A 19,784-nucleotide genomic window follows, 5' to 3' on the forward strand; every position below is an offset into this window, starting at 1 on the left:
AAAACAAAAAACAAAAAACCACACAACCAACAAAACATACAGCCATTTGGCCACCCACAGCAACAGCATGGTAACACTGAGTGCTGTGCACCCTACATTGACCGTACGTGAGATATGGAAAGCAGAGCATTTGCTACAGGAATGACCTCGTCTTTCTTTGGTGGCTGCAGGGACAGTGTGCAGGATCACCAGTAGGCACGACAGATCATACAGGGACCACCTGCGCCTAAATCTGCATGCAAAAACGCTCTTCTGAGACACTTGATCTTTTTTCTAAAAGAGAGGCAGCATGCGGCAGACACATCATGCTGTACCTGGTGCATCAGGCAACAAAAGAGGTAAAACCATCTTTGCATTGAGCAAATCAGACTTATCGGAGAACCCACGGTGCAAAGGCACCGTAATCCGTACCCATGCGGTATCCACCTGATGCTGAACATAAGTACATGCATTTAGCTATATGTACCGTCCTATGTAATATTACATGTGGGCCTTGCTGCTACGGCGAGCCTTCTCCTCCCGTGTCCCACCACGATGGCCCCACTCCCCAGAAAGTGACAAGGGCCAGGAGGGCAGGCGCAAGCACAGGCTGCTGTGGGACTAGACCAGCTGGGGAAGGGTTGGGTTCCTCCACACAAACAGCTGCACACACGTAAGGTAGGTAGGTTTTAACAGCCCAAGTGAGACATGCAGTTAGTTCCCTTTCTCCCCTTCCTTCCCTCCCCACAACGTTTTTCCTCCGCTACCCCCTCGCTTGAAGAGCCACCTAAATGCTGACCCAGCCCTGCTAATCTATCCGCCCCTCCCCCCACTTCCAACCCCCCTGGAGACCTGCTGGATGACGTGCCCTGTGGAATGCTCTGCCCATGCTGCCTGCCATCAGGAGGAAGAGAGCAGGACTTCAAAGTCGCCAGCACTGTATCCCGCTGTGGAGCAGATGCTGCGGTGTTGCCATCCCCAAGGACTGAGCCCAGCCTGCCGCGAGCAGCGCATCCCCGAGGGCCCAGCTCTGCCTGCTTTGATCCACGCCCTGCTCTGCCCTTTCCCTCGCTGGGTCTCATCCGCCCTGCTTCGGAAAGAAAGACTACAGGGAAAAAACAAAACCCACGTGCAAAACCTTAAGTGGCCTGGAAAAGACCAGGGCTCATTAGAAGTCAGGGGGGAGCGCGGGTCTGAGCAAAGTGGCCCTGCCATCTGCAGGGCCCCAAGCAAAAACAGTACCTGCAAGACGCGCATGGACAACTTACGCTCCCAGAAGAGCTTGCTGCCAAAGTCCTTCCAGTTTTTTATGACCTCTAGTACCAGACAGATCCAAAGCAGAAACACCGTCGCCTACGTCTGGCAAGACTTTGCAATCCAAGAAGGATCACATCAAAAGGCACAGAAAAATCTCTGCTCTACACAGCATTATGATTTTTTTTCCCTGAAGAGATTCATTTAATAAGAGCGTGAAATTCTTAATTCAATGCTTTCATAATGGGGCCAGGGCTGGGGTGCAAGAAAATTGCTTCCAAAGCATCCATTGCTTCCAAAGTATCCACTTGGATTCTGTTCATCCACTGTGACTTCAGCTCTGGGCGAAGAAAATACCTTGATACGTGAATGTCCACTTACTGCTGCTAACAGCTGGTAGCAGGTATACTAGTTGTGAGCTCTGACGTTGTAGCTAGTAAGAAGGAAAAAACTCTGTGCTTCAATTTGTAGCATATGAACTCGTGTTAGAGAAAACTTTCTGTTCTCCACTTTGAAAGTGTTTCCATTTTTTTTAACTGGTAGAAAGCAAACACAGATTTTTACAACATTTTGTGTATGTGTGAAAGTGAAAAATCTTGGCACTTGGCATTGCAGCCTTCCTGCAGGCGGCAAGTAAACAAAGTGAGATGAAGAATATAAAAATGAAAAATGCTCCCAGTTCCCACTCTCTTCTCCAGCCTGTCCTTGCTAGGCTAGGACCCCTTCCCTGGCAGTTAATAGTATTACCACTGGCAGCTTTGTGCTCTTCTGCTTTCCAACGCAGAATTTTAGAAATGGAAAGCTACTGAATCCAAGAAAAAGAAGAGACTATTAATTTTAAAACTGTATGTCACACGAACAGTCTTTTAAATCTTGGCTGCTGCTGGCATCTGTGGTGGTTAAAAGAAGAGCAAAAAGAAAAAATCCTGTTACCTTGTCACTCATCATGCTCTTTGTGTCCTTCTGGCATTTTTCTCAGCTTGGACAGTGAAGTTGAGATAGCTTCAGTTCATGTATACCCATAACATATTTCCCTGTTGTCCTCTTATTTCTCCATTTTTCATACCACAGACAATGTGCAGGTATTCTTTATGTAGTTAAAAACGTGCTTAACTGCTAAACAAAAATTGTTAGCATCCTTTCCTGGACCAGGCTGGAGTCTGGATAGAGTTAGCTGGGCAGCAGAAAAGAGGCATCTGCTACAGCCGTCAGCGGGCAGTGCTTCCCCTGGGTACGGAGTGGACGGAGAGCAGAGATGCTGTGCTGTAAACCAGGAGACCTCTCACAGCAAGCAATAAACGGACTAGTACGTGTGCACATCAGCCGTACCCCGGAGGACTCCAGGGGTGGGACCCCAAAGGACATTTGCTCCCAGAAAACGTGGGTAACCAGGGTAACGGTGTATGTCGAGCTTTGCTGTGCTCAAGGGAAAACAGGATCAGACTATTTATGTCAGACCACGACATCCTCCACCGAAGCCCCTCAGCAGTCAAGTATGCCAGCATGGAGAGTGAGGAGTGGGGGAAGGATGGTAAAATCACGGAAGGTGAGTGAAACCTTCAGCCTGGCAGAGCAGCCCTGGACCATCACCCGTACGTGGGAACTCTGCCGTGTTGCCACTCTCCCTCCTGTTGAGCAGAGGAGAAAGCAACGGCACACGCAGGGATGAGCTGCAGTGGCTGGGCAAACACCACACACCACCACTGTATTTCAGAGAAGCCCCAAACGTGCCGTCACCGACTTACATCAAGTGTGGGACAGCCCTGCAAAGACCACAGCCCTCATCTTGAGTGCAGGAGACTGAAACGTCCTCTGTTCAACCTCCTTCTCCACCCCACAAGCTTGGTGGGACCTCACAGCCTCTGTGCCAAGCATTTAAGATGAGGTCCTACCCAAAGAGGGACACGGAGGCCCCTCGCCAGCTCCTCTGCAAGCAGCATCCCACCACCCACCTCCGCGAGCAGGGACTCCCCCCACGCCCCATGCGGGCCAAGAGAAATACGGCTCTTGGACGTGGGGCTGCAGAGCTGACCGGGCAGCTGGCACGTCCTCACGGAAGACCTGCCAGAACAGGCCTCATTTGTTGTTAAGATCTTAGAAAATAAATCCTCTCCAGGTTTCCAGCTCAGATGTGATAGGGTTTGCCTGTGTTTAGGCTGGCTGGGGCTGGAAACGTGAGGGCCCCCCGTGTTCCCTTAGCTGAGGTGGGGGGGCTTCAGGGGCACTGGGGTGCAGGGGGTCCCCCAGCGGCTCCCCAGTGCCCGTGGGTTGGCAGGCGAGGGACATCCAAACCTCTCAGCATGTGCAGCTTTTCTCAAGAGGTACGGCACAGAGAGCTCTGAAGCAATAGCTCACGCTCGCAGCGATTATGGGGGAGACCTCAGACTTTCCATTTAGCTTGGCCTGAGAGCTCTCTGCAGAGCCAGGCCACGGCAGGGAAAGGGAAAAATTTAAAAATCCCCACAGGATAAAAACCTGAGATGGCTTGTGGTCATATTTCCTTTCTTTGTAAAACAAACAGCACACGGTGCAATGAAGCGAGCCTTTTGGGACATGCATATTTGGACTCCTTCTTCCCTCCCTTGCCAAGCCCACGTCGAGTCCCGCAAAGCCCTCCCAAACACCGGTGTCAGCAACAACAGCTCCTTTTACCTAACTTGCATTTTGTGTCACGCCTTTCAGGTCAACAACAGCAATATCTCAACCGGAGCACGGAGAGCTAGGACACCACATGGGATGCGGTCTACTAGCTCAGAAAACAACCCAGTCACCCGAGAACCAGCCTTTACAGCACTGTGGAAGCCAAAACGGAGAAACACGGCATGAACGAAGCTGCTAGAGAAGACTGCTTTTCAAAGGGTCAGATTTGTAAGACAATACAACCTTGGGCTACCTTGCACGCCACCAGATTTTTGTAACAAAACAACTGCTCCGGCTGCATGTCAGCGAGATCCCTTTGCTCCAGCAGTGACTTGGCTGTTGTTCGGTGCTTCTTCAAGCAGCCGGTCATGATGCCATGCCCTGGCCTGGCTCGCAGGCAGATTGGAGCTTCCCCCTCAGCTCTGAATCGCTGGGTGACTTTACGTGAAGAAGCCAAACCATCAGCATTCATCTTGTTTCTACGCTCTAGTTTTCTTTCTCATAATTGCTGTAGATGCGGAGGAAGGGAAAAGACCCCTATACAGGCCCCAGGTTTCGGGCTGAGGCTCTCTGTGCCACTCCGGGAAGCTCTGGCAAATATTTTCTCATAGGTTAACCGCAGCAGCGGATTTAAGTAGGATGGGGACCCACAAAGAGCTCTGCCATCACCGTGCAGCACTGTGTGACCACAGGCGAGTCACCTCCCTCCCCCGCTTCCCTTCCAAAGTTTACCCGCTTCGTTTACCTAGGTTGGGCCCTATTCCTCCCACCGTGTCTGTGCTTCACCCAGCACGTAGCCTCAGCAAGATGGGGCATGCTTCAAATTAGCATGCATTAGTTAGTTGGTTTTAGATACGTGGCTCTTGGTCATCAGTTATGGTTGCATCTACTTGGTTATAGCTTTGAAAAAGTCAGTAAACTTGCTGTTTCTTGAGAATTAAATTCCTCATTAAGTTCAGTTTGGCTGCCCTCTTGAAATCACCAGTGAAGTAAAATATAATGACAGAAAGATCCTGCAGATAACTGAGCCGCTGCGCTGCACGCTATTGCTTGCTAGTTGCCTGGTGCGGAGGAAAGATACGTTCTGGCAGGGCTGACGGGTGCAGCTTGGCATCTGCACTGAGACACGGTGGGGCAGATGCTTCTGACTTCCAACTCTGCCTGCAGGTTGGGGCAGGAGGAGAAGGAGGTGGGTTCACCTTTGAGAGGGTGGACCTGTCCCAACAGTGATGGTGTCTGAGGAGCAGAACCCACTGTCCTCCTCCAAAGCCCCCAAAATGAAGGAGCACTTCTCTCCGTAACAACTAAACCTCCCTGGCGTCACAAAGGTTGTGTGGATGTGGGGGAGAGGGCAGTACACAGAAAAGGAGGGGCCTTGCTCACCTGAACGGATAGAGGCAAGAGTGAAATCCATCCCGACTGCAGCATTTTCATGCGCACGCTGTCCTAGACCTGGCAGCCTCGTTTGTTCCTGAATGGATGTGGGGCCACAAGAAATTGTGAACGAACGGAGAAAGAAGAGACAGGAGTATTTATCAAAAAAAAGTGGTGGGATATAATGGACGAGCCAGGGGTGGGACTGTGCAGGCAGGGCCAGAAATTTCTTAAGCTGATTTAGCTGAAAAAAAGCCAATATAGTATGAAATTGCATTCAAAAATGCTAAAATAAGGCAATCTGGAGGTTAAAATGCGAGTTTCTTAACAGCTCGCGAAGCAGCAGTGTAGGACAAGATATGAAGAATAGCTGGTGCTTGTAGTCCTTGATTTCCCAGGGGAAACTGTGACATTTAAGTCCCACACATCCCAGTTGCGAACAAAAGCAAACCGAGTTGCAGTTGCAGTCGTGCCCCCTTGGCCCCACAGAGGAGACGCATGACTGGGGAGACGCAAGGCAAGCTTTTCCGTGCCCATACAGCGGCAACAGGGAGACAATAACTTGCCAGTCCCTGAGCAGGTCACTACGGCACGATACTCATGTCACCCTGCCATGCTGCGTTTTTTTCCAAAAGCTGTCCCAGCTTTGCGAATCAAATGCGCGCAGACCGAACACAGCTAACGCTACAGGTGCTGCATGTACCACGCTTCCAACTGCACCATCACTGAAAACATGCCATCTCCTTTCTGTGGAGACCGCACCATGGCACTGGGGGTACGACCAGTGCAGCCATGGGACTTCCCCTTGCTGTCATGCCAGGACACAGCCATGGGGTCCACTAACACCCCGAGGGCTCAAGTGCAGTCTTGGATCTTCCTTTGGGCACGTTCATCACCTACACTTGGTCCTTGACTGGTTCCTGACCTATTTAACACCGGTGTGACCGACTCGTGTTCTGAAGGTGAATTGTTATTTGCATCGAAGTTGTATTTGCATTGAGATCCTCATCATGAAGAGCAGGGAACTTTCGAGAAGAGTTGAGTTTGGTCTCACAGATTGTTTCATTGCTTTGATGGGGTGTACCCTCTGGTGCCCTAAAAATGTGAAAAGTCTAGTAGTGGGGTTTCATCATCTAAAACAAAACTCCTTTGCGAGTACAAAATAGGATGTTTTCAAAACTCCTCGAAAGGCTGATTACAGACTTCACTCAATGCATATGCGCTTAATAGGAGTGATGATTAAGTATGGCAAGGAGCAAAAGCTGCTTTCCCTCTTCTCAACAACACCATCCAAAGGCTTTTTGCACACGTGTTCAGCCGGTTTGCCTGCATACACCTAAAGAACACGGGCTGGAGTGGAACAACACCTCTCTTTTTCAGTCCTGACATTTGCTCTGCATTCATGCATTTGCATCAAGTCATGAAATAATCCTGTGGTGGTTATGTACTCTTTCCTGTTAACAGATAAGCAAGAGAAAGGCATTTCTTTTGAGAGAGAGGGAGGGAGGAAAGGGTTAAGTGGTTTCAAAACAAGCTGGGCACAACTGATGTCAGATTTCTGTTTTACAATAGCATCTATTTGCTTCCCCAGCAAGCGGTATATGGACCGCTGGGCACTGTATTGTTCTGAGGACAGCAGAAGATGCCACGTATCTTAGGAGAGGACAGCTTTTCTCACTCCTTCCCATTAGGTGGAGGTTCTTGTTTGTTAAATAACTCCAGAGAATAAGCCAATCGGAAACTGCAGAAAAACTTTTCTGTTTGTTTTTTTTTTTCCCTTGTTGTTTCCAAGGTGTCTCTCTCTGACTGCCAGCTGCACTCTGTGCACCTTCCCAGCGTCACTGTCATCATGTGTCACCCTACTTTGATTAAAAGCAAATCAGCATCATGAAAACCATAACTATCCTCCCAATTTTCTGAAAGCCTCTCCTGGGCATTCAGAAAAGCTGTAGGGGATCAAAAGGAAAACTCCTTAATGTTTTTCTATTTGGCTATTTCAGATTGTTACAGATAGGAGGACTTAGAGCAAAGGTAAGTTGAAAGCAGAAAGTCTATTAAGTTTAAAAAGAAATTTAATGCTGAACTTGCCAAAACAGACCTGCTGACTGAAAAGAAGTTCTCTTGTCAACCACCCTCCGTTTACATGCCTTTTTATTAACTGGAAAGGCTGTGAGTAGGCTCCCTATTTATTTTCTGTGAATCTTCCCCTTGTTTTCACGTTCTGTATGCAGCAGGGAGCCCTGGGCGGCCAGGCAGCCGCGCCGGCGGCAGGTGGGGGACCCGGCAGCACCTCCGGAAAGCAAAGGGGAACTTCAAAAATCAGCTTCAAGCAACGTTTCCAAGTTCAGAGCAGGTTTCAGACAAGGAATACTGAGCTGTAACGCCACACTGCGTTTAAGCTCCCAGCTAAAAGCACAACTGGTGTTATTTTTACGTCGGGTTTGGAGGAAAAAGTCACGGGGAGCTGCCCCCCCGCTTCTGCACGGCAGCTCCGGGGAGCATCACGGCGCAGGAACGCACCTACTCACCTGTCATCAGCGTGTAGTAATTTGGGTAGGAGAGGCTGGGGAAGTCCGGGGTCATGTAATCCACCTTCACCCCCATGTTCACGATGTCCCGAAAGCCCGGCAGACCCTCCAGCTCGCTGTCGTCGATGTAGTCGGCGCGAAAGCCGTCGAGCAGGAACACCAGGAGCTTGCGGTGGGCCGAGGGGGCGGCGGGCGGCGGCAGGAGGGCGGCGAGGACCGCGGCCAGGAGGGCTGCGGGGAGGCTGCGGCTCCGCATGGCGGGCGGCCGGGGCCGGGCAGAGCCAGGGATCCGCAGCAGCCTCGGGGCCGACCCTGGCACGGCTGTGCTCCCCCCGCTTCCACCGCCCGCGTTAAAGCGACAGCGCTGCCCCGCGGGCGGGGGAGGTCACAGGTTAATTGCGAGCAGATGATTAACTGCTTAGCGGGGGGAAGAGCTCGCTGCGTCCCGGCTGCAGAACGGCGGCTTCGCAGCTCTGGGGAAAAGACGGCGCAAAAAGCTCCGCAGCCCGCCGGGACGCTGCGCCGAGCCGCCCCGGGGAGCGGTGCCTGGCGGCCCCGGGCCGGGCGGGGGGCGGCACCGCCCGCGCTCCCGCTGCTGCTGCTGCTCCCGCCGGGTGCGGGACCCACGGCGGGGCCGCGCTCCTTCGCAGGGAGCGTCGCACCCCCACCGCCCGAACGTGCGCCTTCCCCTTGTCTTTCTGGCAGAAGCCCGGGCTGGGATGAAGGCAGCGCATCTCCCGGTGCATGCCCCGCAATTAGGCGGCCCAGCAGATGTGCACCGCACCGAGCGCACCGCACCGAGCGCACCGCAGCGGCTGAGCCAGCTCAGCTCGGCACGGACCGCGCACGCTGCGGGGGGCCCGGCCCCTGGCTCGGTGCAGCCGCGGGGCTCACCCGGCCCCTGGTGCGCTGGCAGGAAAATCGAACCTTCAGCATCAGACAGCACCAACGACATCTTCATTTTCTGCCTGTTGATACTAAGATCTGGGTGGTGCCAGATTTCACATTACAAATGTCACATGAACAACTCAAACTTGCTCACATTCTAGTCAGGAGTCACCACCAAGTTCTTCTCCTGGCAGCCACAGAAGCCTAACTCTACCTCTGAAGCAGTGCCAGCATTATACTGTTGTAGGCTATAATTACATATTAACTCGCTCTACTTGAGTTGTGTTTGTTTTTCCCAAATAAAAGAAGTTCATAGCGTTGTCTCACGCATCGTGCAAATGGCCCGGTGCAGATGTCTGCACCTGGGGCAGGTTGCAATAGCTGGCCGCCACCCAGACATGGGTGTCTGAACCTCGTGTTTGCTCCTTACAAAGCTCCCGACAGCACGTCCAGCATGTCTAGTCGCCTCTTACCGAACGCGGGGCTGACGCAAGCTCTGCGAGATGGCTTTCAGATAAATAAGCCCCAAACGCTTATTTACCCCTGTGCAAAACCCCCTCGCCTCCCGGCTTGCCTTTTGCACAGCTTTGTACTGACAGCCAGAGCAGCTGCCTGCAGGTCCTCGCCCAGGGACGTGGCTGGAGAGGTGCTGTCCCTGCCCTTCTCCCATGCGGCTTCCAGTTCAATCAGGAAGGTGCCCTGCCAGGGGAAGGGGTGCTGGGATTTTCCGTAGGGGGGAGTTGTTAAGGCAGGTGGAAGAGGACCTCGAGCAGGGCTGCTGAGGCTCCTCAGCTGGCTTTGCTTGGGTTCACCTTCTCTGACAATTTCCTCACACGTCCTCCCTGCCAGCAGACCAAATGCACTCCTGGTGGACACCTCCCTCTCCGTCACTTGCCTGGCCACTCTTTCCCTTCCTTTTTTTTTTTTTACACATACCCTTCTTCACATCCCCCATCTCAGAGCCCAGCGCTTGGGACGTATCCTCACATCTGAGTTACACCTGAGCCAAGGACTCGGAGCATTTCTAAGCTCCAGCCCAGGGATCTTTAGAGCAAGATAATGACTGAACCAGCCCTTCAGGGGTTTATCCCTTTTCACATAGCATTTACTTTTGGCGCCTTGCATTGCTAGCCTATCATCATCCTGACAACTTTAATTCTGTCTATGTTTTGACTTATCTTGCCTGGCTTTAGTTCATGTATTTTCTCACAGTGCAGCAGCAGTTTTCTCAGCAAAACCAGCCCAGGGCCACACAGCTGTGCTGCACCTTGGGTCAGAGACAGCTGAGCCCTGGGGCCATCCGTACAGCCCCACGCTTGGGAAGCCTGCTGGACTGTGGTCCCCAGTCTGCTGGGACAATAACAGGTCCCAGACCCCTGGCTCAGTCCCTGGAGCAGAAATCCTCCAGGAGAGCCAGGGAATACTGGCATGCTCTAGCCGGACTTTCAAAGGCAAGCCTCAGATTCCTGCAGCACGAGGCGAAAGCCACGGGGCTGCGTGACCCTGCGGGCACCCGGGCTGCTTTTCCCCAGCGCCGCAGCCTGTGCAAGGCTGATGCTGCCCTGCCTGCCGAGGACGAGGACGGGGCTGCAGCTGCGCGCCGGGCTGGCAGGCGACGTGACAGCCTGGGCAGCGGTGCGGGCAGCTGCCTGCCTGCTGGGCGGCACGTGCCGCGTGTCATACCTATGGAGAGCCACCACGCGTCTCGGGCATCTCCAGGCTCGGCAGGGTCTCAGCTGAGGATCTGCCTCTTCACCTGCCTCCTGAAGGGAATATGCACGACCTCCTCCTGCTGCCCCTCGCCAAGCCTCCGGGACGGGAGGTGGCCCTGCACAACCTGTGCTCAGAGGCAACGCTTCGACCGGTGCTTACTGAGGATTTTCACTGTAGCAAAACCTGTACGTCATGGGCTTGGCACTGCCTGTAGTGCCGTGTCGTGGCCAAGCCACTCTGGTAATTTACTATATATCTATACGTCTGTTGAATGAACTCAGAAACATGTCCAGAAGTGGGGAGGGCAATATGATTATAGAGCTCTTGGCAAAGCCATGAGGATGTTCACACTGATGTCTTGGCTTGCCCTCTAACGGGTGGCCTCTGGGCTTGCCAGCAGGGCTTGGCAGAAGCAGCAGCTGCTGCTCATGAAGGGATGGGATAATCAAGGAGGGTCAGACAAGGAGAGTTAATCAGTGTCTGAGGCGGATTCCTGCCTTGAAAGGCTGACCAGGTTTCTGAGGTGGTTAGGCCAAGAAGCCAGGCTTCCATCATGAGATGGTACAAAGATATGTCTTCTTACCATTTCATGGCATTAAGAAATGATGCCTTCAAGAGGGCTGCAGCCTACTGGTTGGCAGTTTTCCTATGGGAAAGCTCTACCTGAACCAACACAGTGACACGAGGGACAGCTGGTGCAAGGTACCAGAGCCCGAGCTCTGCTTAAAGAGTTGGAGATTCACAGGTTTCTACTTCACAAATAACAAGAGTGTAAGGCCTGAGAGGGGTTAAAGGAGTAGAGAGCCATGTAACCATGACGCCTTACAATGCCAAATTGTGTTTTGACAGACAATCCCCCAAAGAGTGGGACTGGAGCCAAACAGTCTAGCTTGGCAGAGACAGACCCTAGCAATACATTTCATCCCTGCCAAGCAATGTTGATTTGCTTTGGTTCGCATTCATTTGTAAGCACCCTGTCTGCACAAAGCCCCAGATGGCCTTGGAGACTCCAGCACAACAATATTTTGATACAAATGCTCTTACAAAAGCTATCAGAGCCTGAGCTGGTGTCCAGGGACAACAGTCCTCACGAGTTAGCTGTAAGACCAGGTTTAGGAAGAAGAATGGATAAAGGAAAGAAAATCCCTTGGCCCAATTTGTGCATGAGGAGATACCCCACTGGTCCAAACTTTGTATGAGACAAGATCCTCAACCACTTAGACTGCTCAGAAAAGCCTCTTGGCAAAAAGCAGGTTTCCATTTTTATAAAACTGCCTGCAGTGTCCTTGAATCTATTTTTTTTTGTTGGTTTTTTTTTTTTTTTTTTTGGTCCTGCAGAAATGACAAGCTCACACTGACGGTTCAGTCTGGCTTGTCAGATGTACCAGCTCCCCGGCAGCGCAGCTCTATCTGTGCCCTTAGGTCCAGGAGCACACGCAAGAGCAAAAGCTGCTAAAAGTAAAACATGGTTTCCCTTTCCCCCAGTGAATTAGAGAATCTAAAGGGGAAACTCGTCCTTCTATCTCTTCTGAAAGAAAGACGAGAAGGCATAACATGACTCATTGTCAGCTTGTCATGCCTCTTCAGTTTCTGTTCTCCTTCACACACAACAGCAGTTGAACACTTTGGCCAACGCAGCCTGACTGACTTGTTTGGTTGTTCCTTTCCTCTCATTAGAGAAGAGGGCATGGCCACCTCCAGACATCAAAGCGCCTGAGGGGAACGATAAGTTGCTTCCATCTCTTTGAGGAAGAGGAATTGTGGCAGTCTGAAGTTTTAAGGTCAGAACTCTGCTGAACTAAGGTCCTTCTTCCTCTTCTCCCCACCAAACCCAAGCTGAAAACACCACAGGTGGTACCAGCCTCTCTGCTGACTTCCATGGAAAACCTCTGGCAATGCGCTCATCTACCTTGTGAGCTGACAGAAGGTCTTACCCAGAAGTCGTTGGCTGCAGAAGTTAAATATCAGCTTCTTTGCTCCTGCACTTGAGTTCCTACCCATGTTCCTGCGTGGAAGGGTGCATTAGGCAAGGCATCTGCTGCTCCATCAGATCTTCCTAGACGATATTTAACGTAGAGTCAGTTATTTCTGCAATCTCTTGGTCTGCAGTAGTTCAGTCACGAGGAATTCAAGACGCAGGGAATGGGTTGCTCTTGCTGTCAGTCATGTACAGATGTACATGATAAGAGTCACACCCTTGTTAGCTGCAGAGCATTTCAAAGCTAGAAACTCCAGCTTTCCTGGAGAAGAGCAGTGATCTTTCCCAGCTTCCTGAGGCACAGTTTTCCTCCGACCTGCCTGGCTAGTTTGAGACTTGTCTTACAGAACGTGTCCACACGCTGGATGAGTACATCAAAGTGGGACAGTGGTGGCCCTGATGGACAGCCGGGGCTGGCCAAATGTTCTTTGAAGTGTCCCAGTTCGGGCAGTTGTGTTGTTTGGAGAGCAGCCCTCCAGATCTCTTACCCCATCCTTCACTGCAACAGTCACTAGTTATGTTAATAACTTTTCTATTTGAGCAAAATCTAGTGGAGATGAAGAGACTTAACGAACCAGCAGAGTGCCCTCCGTGGCTCCCAGTTTCATTGCAAGGAGCTGAATGGGCTTGGTGCATCACCTTTGGCACTGCCCTTCCCTGTGAATGCTCCCTGACAATATTGCCCTCAGGGAATAGACTGTGCTTCCATTAAATGAAATTAAATCAGGTTCAGAACAAACAAAGGAGGTGGCTGTTCACACCAAAGCGCCATTCAGGTGTGCAATGCCTTGTCTCCGAAGACCATGACTGTTGAAAGCGTAGGTGGGACAAGTTCATAGGAAAAATCTGCACCTGGGGAACACAAAGGGCACTGGCTCCAGCCATCCTAGCACTTTATGTTTTTGTGGAGGGTGAAGAGCAGGGCTATTTATTCAGCAGAAGAACCTTTTGAGTGTTTTGCTTAGTATCTCTCTTAACGCAGCTGTTATTTGACTGGCACCCAGGCCTCCAAGAGCGTCTTCTCTCACTGCCTTTTCTTGGGCAGTAATCGTGGCTTGCTCTCCTCACTTCAAAACCACACAAATTATCTGAACTGCTGCAGTGGACATTCAAAGTGAAGGAGAGAAGAAAAAGGTTGGGTGGGTGGCCGCAGGGAGTCACATGTCTCCGATGGGACTGCACACGGCCAGCGATGCCCTACGTCCATGAGCTGCTGCTGCCCAGCAGGAGAGGCTGCACATCTGCAGGGCTGAGGTGGGAAGGAGGCTGCAAACATCATGTGAAATAAACCCCCCAAAGATGCCCCTAAGGAAAAGCACACATCACATAGCTAGCGTGGGTTGGAATAACAGTTTTAACTTGAGGCCTGCAGAGCCATGGAGGTTTATGGATAAACGGCTGTGAAAGCAATTAAGAAAAATAAGCTGATCACCAGTGGGCTCAAACTTGCTATGCGGTGAACATCTGCCACTGGAAGATATGTATGAGCTCAGGTCAGGAAGGACTGGGAAGTCTCGTGGCTGCATGCAGCAGAAGACCACCTCCTCCGTGGTGTGTTAACCTGAGCACAGGACCATCTGGCTCAGGGAGAGGGATTCACTGTCTTGGACTGAAATCAGTCTTCAGTCCCTCCGAAATACTTGGGTTTTGCTTGAATATCAACCCATCTCCACCTCCAATACCTCCCCAATGTTTGTAACTCATGTTCCTGCAACTTTATTACTTAATTACCCCAAGGCCATGCTTGCCTGGACGCTGGTGGCCTGTAATGCAGGGTGGTTTACCTCATTGAGGAAACCTTGTGCAATGCATTTCTCTGACGAAATCACCTAGCCAAGTTTGCTAGGTGGCAAAACCAGCTAGTCCTAAGTACTAGATGCCACGTTTTCTGCTTCATCTCTGCTCTCTGGTTGTTTCCCTGTATGGTGAGGGACTGCGGTGAAGGGTTTTACTGCTATTCTACGGACAGGGAGTCAATGTGCAACGGTGTGGGGGGGATGGAAACTCGGCAAGCTAAGAAAGTTGATCAAGATTGGTTGATCTATTTAATTAAAAAAAATAAAGCCCTAGTCAGCAAAATAAAGTAGATGTTACTAATCCTGCTGTGCTGTGAGACTCGCGTGTTTCTCAGGACATGGAGCTCAACACATCCATTCATATGCCAGTGGCTCCTCCAAGAGAACAACATGGCATTCCGCACGTCCACCGGCGCCCTGCACCACAGTTCCTGCTAGTTTGCTACCTTGCCTGAGCAGCAGCCTTAAGAGGGATGTATGAGCTTAAAATCTAACAATCTTACACGATCTTATAGTCATCCAGTGCTAGCCAGATGTAGACCTACTGCAGCGAAGTATTTGGATTTCAGATTTTCCCATGAAGTGAGGGGTAATTTGGGAGGCTCAATATGTGGCGAATCAGAACTGCTTTCCAAGAGTAAGAGCATATTCTATGTTGCATCCTTCTGCTACACTTCTACAGGGAGCACAAAAGGAGACTTACAACATTGTCTTGAACTTAGTATAGGGACAGAGTAAACTATACAGCGCTAGCATAAAACATAGCTTTAAAACCCCCAAATACTTTGCATTTGGCATCCTTTGTATAGCCTGGAGGTTATACAGAGTTCAGCTTTAACTTCTGACAGTCAGTGCTTAAGGACTGTGGGAGTTGGGCTTGCAGCATAACTTCACGAAGAAAAAGGTCTTTATTCTGACAGCAGTTATTTAAGCTAACCTGAGAATATTTATAATTAGGCCCCAAAGGCTGGCTGCTGCCAGGCTGCCTGCAGCGAGCATGCCCTGTATTGCAGAGAGTTTCCAAGTGGCTGCCTACAGCTGCTGTTGCTTTTGTCATGTGCTCCTGCACTGCGTTCGTTTTGGCTTTCATACCCTTGATGTCATCGATCCCGGCTTTTAGTTACTGCATCTCATCCATCAGTAAGGCTGTGCTGGAGGTGGAAGCCCTCACCTGGGGGACACAGATTAAAGTCTTGACTTCGAGCATGGTGCCGAAACGGCGAGTGTCTGGTTCTCATCTGGCTGACTGCTGAGTCACCTCTGGAGAATGTGCTCCCACAGAGAAGAGGTGGCTGTGTTAAACCCAACCCCTGCTCTGGGTAGAGCGAGATTCACATGCTATCTGTTTTGCATCTTTGCGTGTTTCTCCACCAGCAAGCTACAACTTCTCAAGCAAAGCCAGACCTGCGTCAGATTTTCTTACAGGTAAGGTCCCATCCCTGTCTAAATTACCATCGTGACATCCTTCCCTATGGGAGGGCAAGGTCATATCTTTACATCAGGGTCAGCATTGCTTTCTCTCACTAGCTGAGTGCTCAATTTAGGAAATCCTAACATATAGTTTATGGACTGAGCTGGTCTCAACGACTGCAGGAATTTTTCAGCCGAGGAGAGGAGCTAGGACAGCCCCCAGCCCTGGGGTGACCTGATCTGATTTTTCCATCTGAGTATTTCACAGGTCTGTGTCTGAGATCAATGGCCTTGATTCCTGTTCCCTTTATCTCTGACCCAAAGCAGGGTCCTTCAGCAGGACTTCAGCAGGATGTGGACATGTCATAGTGCCTTTAGTCTGCTCTGAATTCACCATGCCACATCTGCACCCTCTAGAAAGAGTGCTCAGCTTAGTGCCTTTAGATCACTGCTCTTCTGCCACAGTCCTGAGTTTCATAATCACACCTTCCAATTCCAGTGGTGGAGACGGTCCATCGTTTGACATCCTTCCCCTCTCTGTTCAAGCAGGTTATCTTACACTTGAGTGAAACCACACTTTTGTTTTCCCTTAAATCTGTCCCCAGTGTGGAAACTCCTCTTTAACGCTCCTCCTTTAGCAAACATTAAGGAGCAATTCTCTTCATATGGACACCCTCAAGTCATTATGTTTGCAACCGAGTCCACCTTTACTAGAAATACCTAAAGCTCCCCTCTTCTGCTTCATGCTGCCAGGAGAAGCTGGAAACCTGGAGACCCTGCGCTTCTCCTTTTCCTCTTGCCCTGTGAATGGCTTTGGACTGCCAGGGCCATCTCCTGCCTGCGGAGAGCTCCCTGCCTCCAGTGGAGTGGATCCTGCCTGTGCTGCTCTTTGCACATCTTCTGGCAGGGCAGCTTTTCCCGTGGCCCAGCTCAGCTCACCTGTGTGCTGGCAAACAAGCAAAGGGAGAGCATGTGTAACACACAGCTGTCCTTGTACGCTGTCACCCCGTTAGCCCGAGTGGCTGGCCGCTGCAGAGTGCCACTCTCGAGTTGCTCCCTTTAGCCGGAATGACTCAGAGGACTTAGGGATGTAGGTAGTTTTGGGTGGCTTTCTGGTTTTCTTTGAGAAGAACCTAAACAGAGCTCTGACTGCCTGAAATGAAGAGAAATAAACAGCAGGAAGGCTTGCTCCTTCATGGGCAACCATCTTCCCAGAGGGTCCCAGAACCCACAGCGCTTTGCTTTCTTTCTGGCTTCAAGACCCTTCCCTCAGGAGGTGCTTTTCTTCTGGGACTCCTCCAACATCAGCTGCCTGATCAATCACCCTTTTCAGGGGACAAAGAAGGTTGTTATGAACCTGAATTGCTTCATAGGCTTGTTTTCCCATACTGTCCCCCGTAGCTATACTGGGGGACCTGAGGCCATCACGGGACAGGGAGGAGTGGTGGTGGGCTGGAAAGCACCGTGCTAACTGCTGACGGAGAGGTAGGTTGAAACGTGCCCTTTCCACTGCTCAGGTTAACCAGTAAAAGCTTTCCTCCTGCATCGTTCCTCTTTTAGCATCAAACCAAATAGCCCATGAAAACAGCACGTGCATCCTGAAAAATGACGTGCCACCGACTCTCAGCAGCCACCGTGGAAAGGCACGGCAAAGTGGTGGTTATCCTGCACCGAGTACAAAACCTCTGCTGCCTGCCTGATGGAAACCCAGGTCTGATGCCAAGCCTCGTAGCTGGGGGCTTTGCTCTGTGGAGAAGTTCATGCTTCCCCAAGTTCATTTTCACCTTGTTTCCAGGGAAGCGTGGGCTGTGCCTGCAAGCGCTGTACGCACGCCACCACCGTCTCCTCTGACGATACCACCTCCGAAGAAGCCACGGCTCCCCAACATTTTTTTGAGACCAAACCTACTGGAAGAAACGGCTCCTTGTTTGCCTGAGTCAGGGCTGACCAGGACTGCGGTACCAGGCTCTGGACCGCATCCCGTTTGGCACATCCCCATCTACCCCCCCTGAAGCAGAGCGGAAAAGCGTGGCCGAGGCCACAGAGGCAGAGCCAAGCCAGCCAGTGGCCCCGGAGTGGAAAGCATGGGTTGTTCCTCCAGCATGAGCCCAGACACCAGCAAAGCTCTCCTCTTAATCTGTTTTAACATCACGCAGGTTGTATTTTCTATGCTTTCCCTCCCAACATTATGCTGATGTGCTAATCCACTGCATGGCAGCAAAAAACGCCTCTGAAACTTCCTATAGTGCTGTCAGCTGCTGGAACTGGACACCCTGTAATAACCTCCAGGGTCAATGGCCTGCTGCCTCCCATTCCCAGTAAGGACTTATTTTCCTTGGCATGGCCAACGCATGCAAAACCTCGCTCTGATAGTTTTTTAAAAGCGAAAATAGGTGGCAGAGTACTTAGCTCTTTCAAGGAAGCTTGGAAATGATGGAGAAGGACCTCATGCCGTGTGAGCGCGGAGTGTGGCTGTCCAGCTTCCAGCACAGGGCAGTAAATCATCTCCTGAATGGCTGTCACAAGCACAGCAGATCACCACAAAGAAGCTATTTTTCTTTCATCGTGACTGCCCGTTTGAGATACAACACTGCTGCTAATGTATTTAGCAGGTGCGAGAAACATTTGAAAATCTATGTATTTTTTGTCCAAGAAATAAGGTTGAGAGCGTGTTTGCTCTGCTTGTTTGGAGTTTATCTTATTTTGTTATACTCTGGCACAGCTGCAGTTTCCTCCGCATGCTGGAAACGGTTGCACCCACTCTCAGGCAGCAGTCTCAGGTCAAACAGGAATGTTTCCAGTACTGCAGGCAGGGATTTACAAAGTGCTTTAATGGGGCACCCCAAACCGCAGCCAAACGTTACGCCTCTGCTCCAGCTGGATGGGAGCTGTACCATGGTCCCCGTGCCTGGGTGAGAGACCCAAACCCAGGAGGCGGTGGGCTGCTGTGGAAGCAGTATATATTTGAACGCTGCATGAAGTAAAATATAGTATGACTAAAAGAGTATGAGGGAATACTTTGTCCTTAAATGGTTCAAAGTCACACAAAGGATCTCCACGTACTTTCTGGAGTTCAAGTGCGTGTACAAGCCGAAGAGTTTCTGGTTGGACAAGGTCCCCTGCACCATCTGAGCTTAAGTATGAATTCCCTGGTTGTCTGAAACATATTTGATGGCAAATAGGGAAAGAAAGACCAGCTATTTAGAGGTTAAAGAGTAGCAGGCAGCTTCCTGAGCTTGAATGGCAGGGATGCTCTGTCAAAATGGTAAGGTTCCCTCCCTAACTCCATCTGGCCCTTCCAGCAAAGCCGACTCCTGTATAAACACCACTGACCTCGAGCAACAGCACTTCGGGAGCCCTCTTGCGCAAGACTCCCTCTCAGTTACGTGGGAAGAGTAGAGCATGAACGTATTTTCCTCTTCCTTCACCTATTTGTAAACCTGAAGCCTGTTTCTGTGGCTTTGGATAAAACACCTGTTACGACTGGAAGGAAACCTGCCCAGGAAAAAGTGGGGTGAGGAGCAGAGAGCGGCTCTGGGGGACCCCAGGTGGGACGTGATTATAACCCCTCTGGAGCTGCCACGGGGACTCTGACCCCGCCGTGCCAGGCAGGTTGTGTCACCGTAAGGAAAGCTGATGGCTTTCGTCTGCGAGAGAGATAAAGGGGACGATCGAGGTGTCATTGCTGGGACTACTGCAGAGAAATGAGGCGCGCAGGGCGAGGTGTGCCCCAAAGGGCGTATGGGACATTCCTGCTAACAGCATCGAGGCAAAAATAAACCCAAACTTCCCGAGTGCACTTGAAGCAGGGTTGTCCCTCATCCCTCTCCTCTCCCTCTTTTTTTTCCCTTTTGCCGATTTCTGCAGTTCCAAAGAGCCAATCCAGCTTTCAAGGTGGGAACGTGGGAAAGGGTATATTTTGGAGGGAGCCCAAATCGCTTTTGTTTGGCAAAAGAACTTTTTTCTGCCTGTGACATGTGGAAGGGTTGGAGTAGACCTAAAGTAAAAATCAAAACCATCAGTAAATGGTGATACAGGGTGATGCCAAAACCAGATGCCCACAGGGCAATATCAAAAAAAGGGCAAGCGCTTGATGATACTTCTCCCAGATACCTTCCCAGTCTGCAACAACTGAGGGACTGTCTGAGCCCCTTTCTGCACTTGATTATCCTTGGTTAACCATAGAATGGTTTGGGTTGGAAGGGACCTTAAAGATCACCTAGT

At 50.9% G+C, this 19,784-nt stretch overlaps 1 protein-coding gene across 3 annotated transcripts in view; it reads right to left on the reverse strand.

Annotated features, from left to right (window-relative positions):
• ENPP6 (ectonucleotide pyrophosphatase/phosphodiesterase 6) overlaps window positions 1-19,766 on the reverse strand; it is a 45,653-nt gene extending 25,887 nt beyond the window's left edge. Inside the window, exon 1 of one of the 3 annotated variants that reach the window (XM_040603977.1) lies at window positions 7,776-19,766. In XM_040603977.1, the coding sequence (XP_040459911.1) occupies window positions 7,776-8,031 (256 nt within the window). In that variant the 5' untranslated portion in view covers window positions 8,032-19,766. The remainder of the gene's footprint in view (window positions 1-7,775) is intronic. The other 2 variants (XM_040603882.1, XM_040603801.1) reach the window with 2 other exon arrangements.
• Between the last annotated feature and the right edge of the window lie 18 nt (window positions 19,767-19,784).

Source organism: Falco naumanni, chromosome 1 (genome assembly GCF_017639655.2).
Source record: "Falco naumanni isolate bFalNau1 chromosome 1, bFalNau1.pat, whole genome shotgun sequence".
Lineage (NCBI taxonomy): Eukaryota > Metazoa > Chordata > Aves > Falconiformes > Falconidae > Falco > Falco naumanni.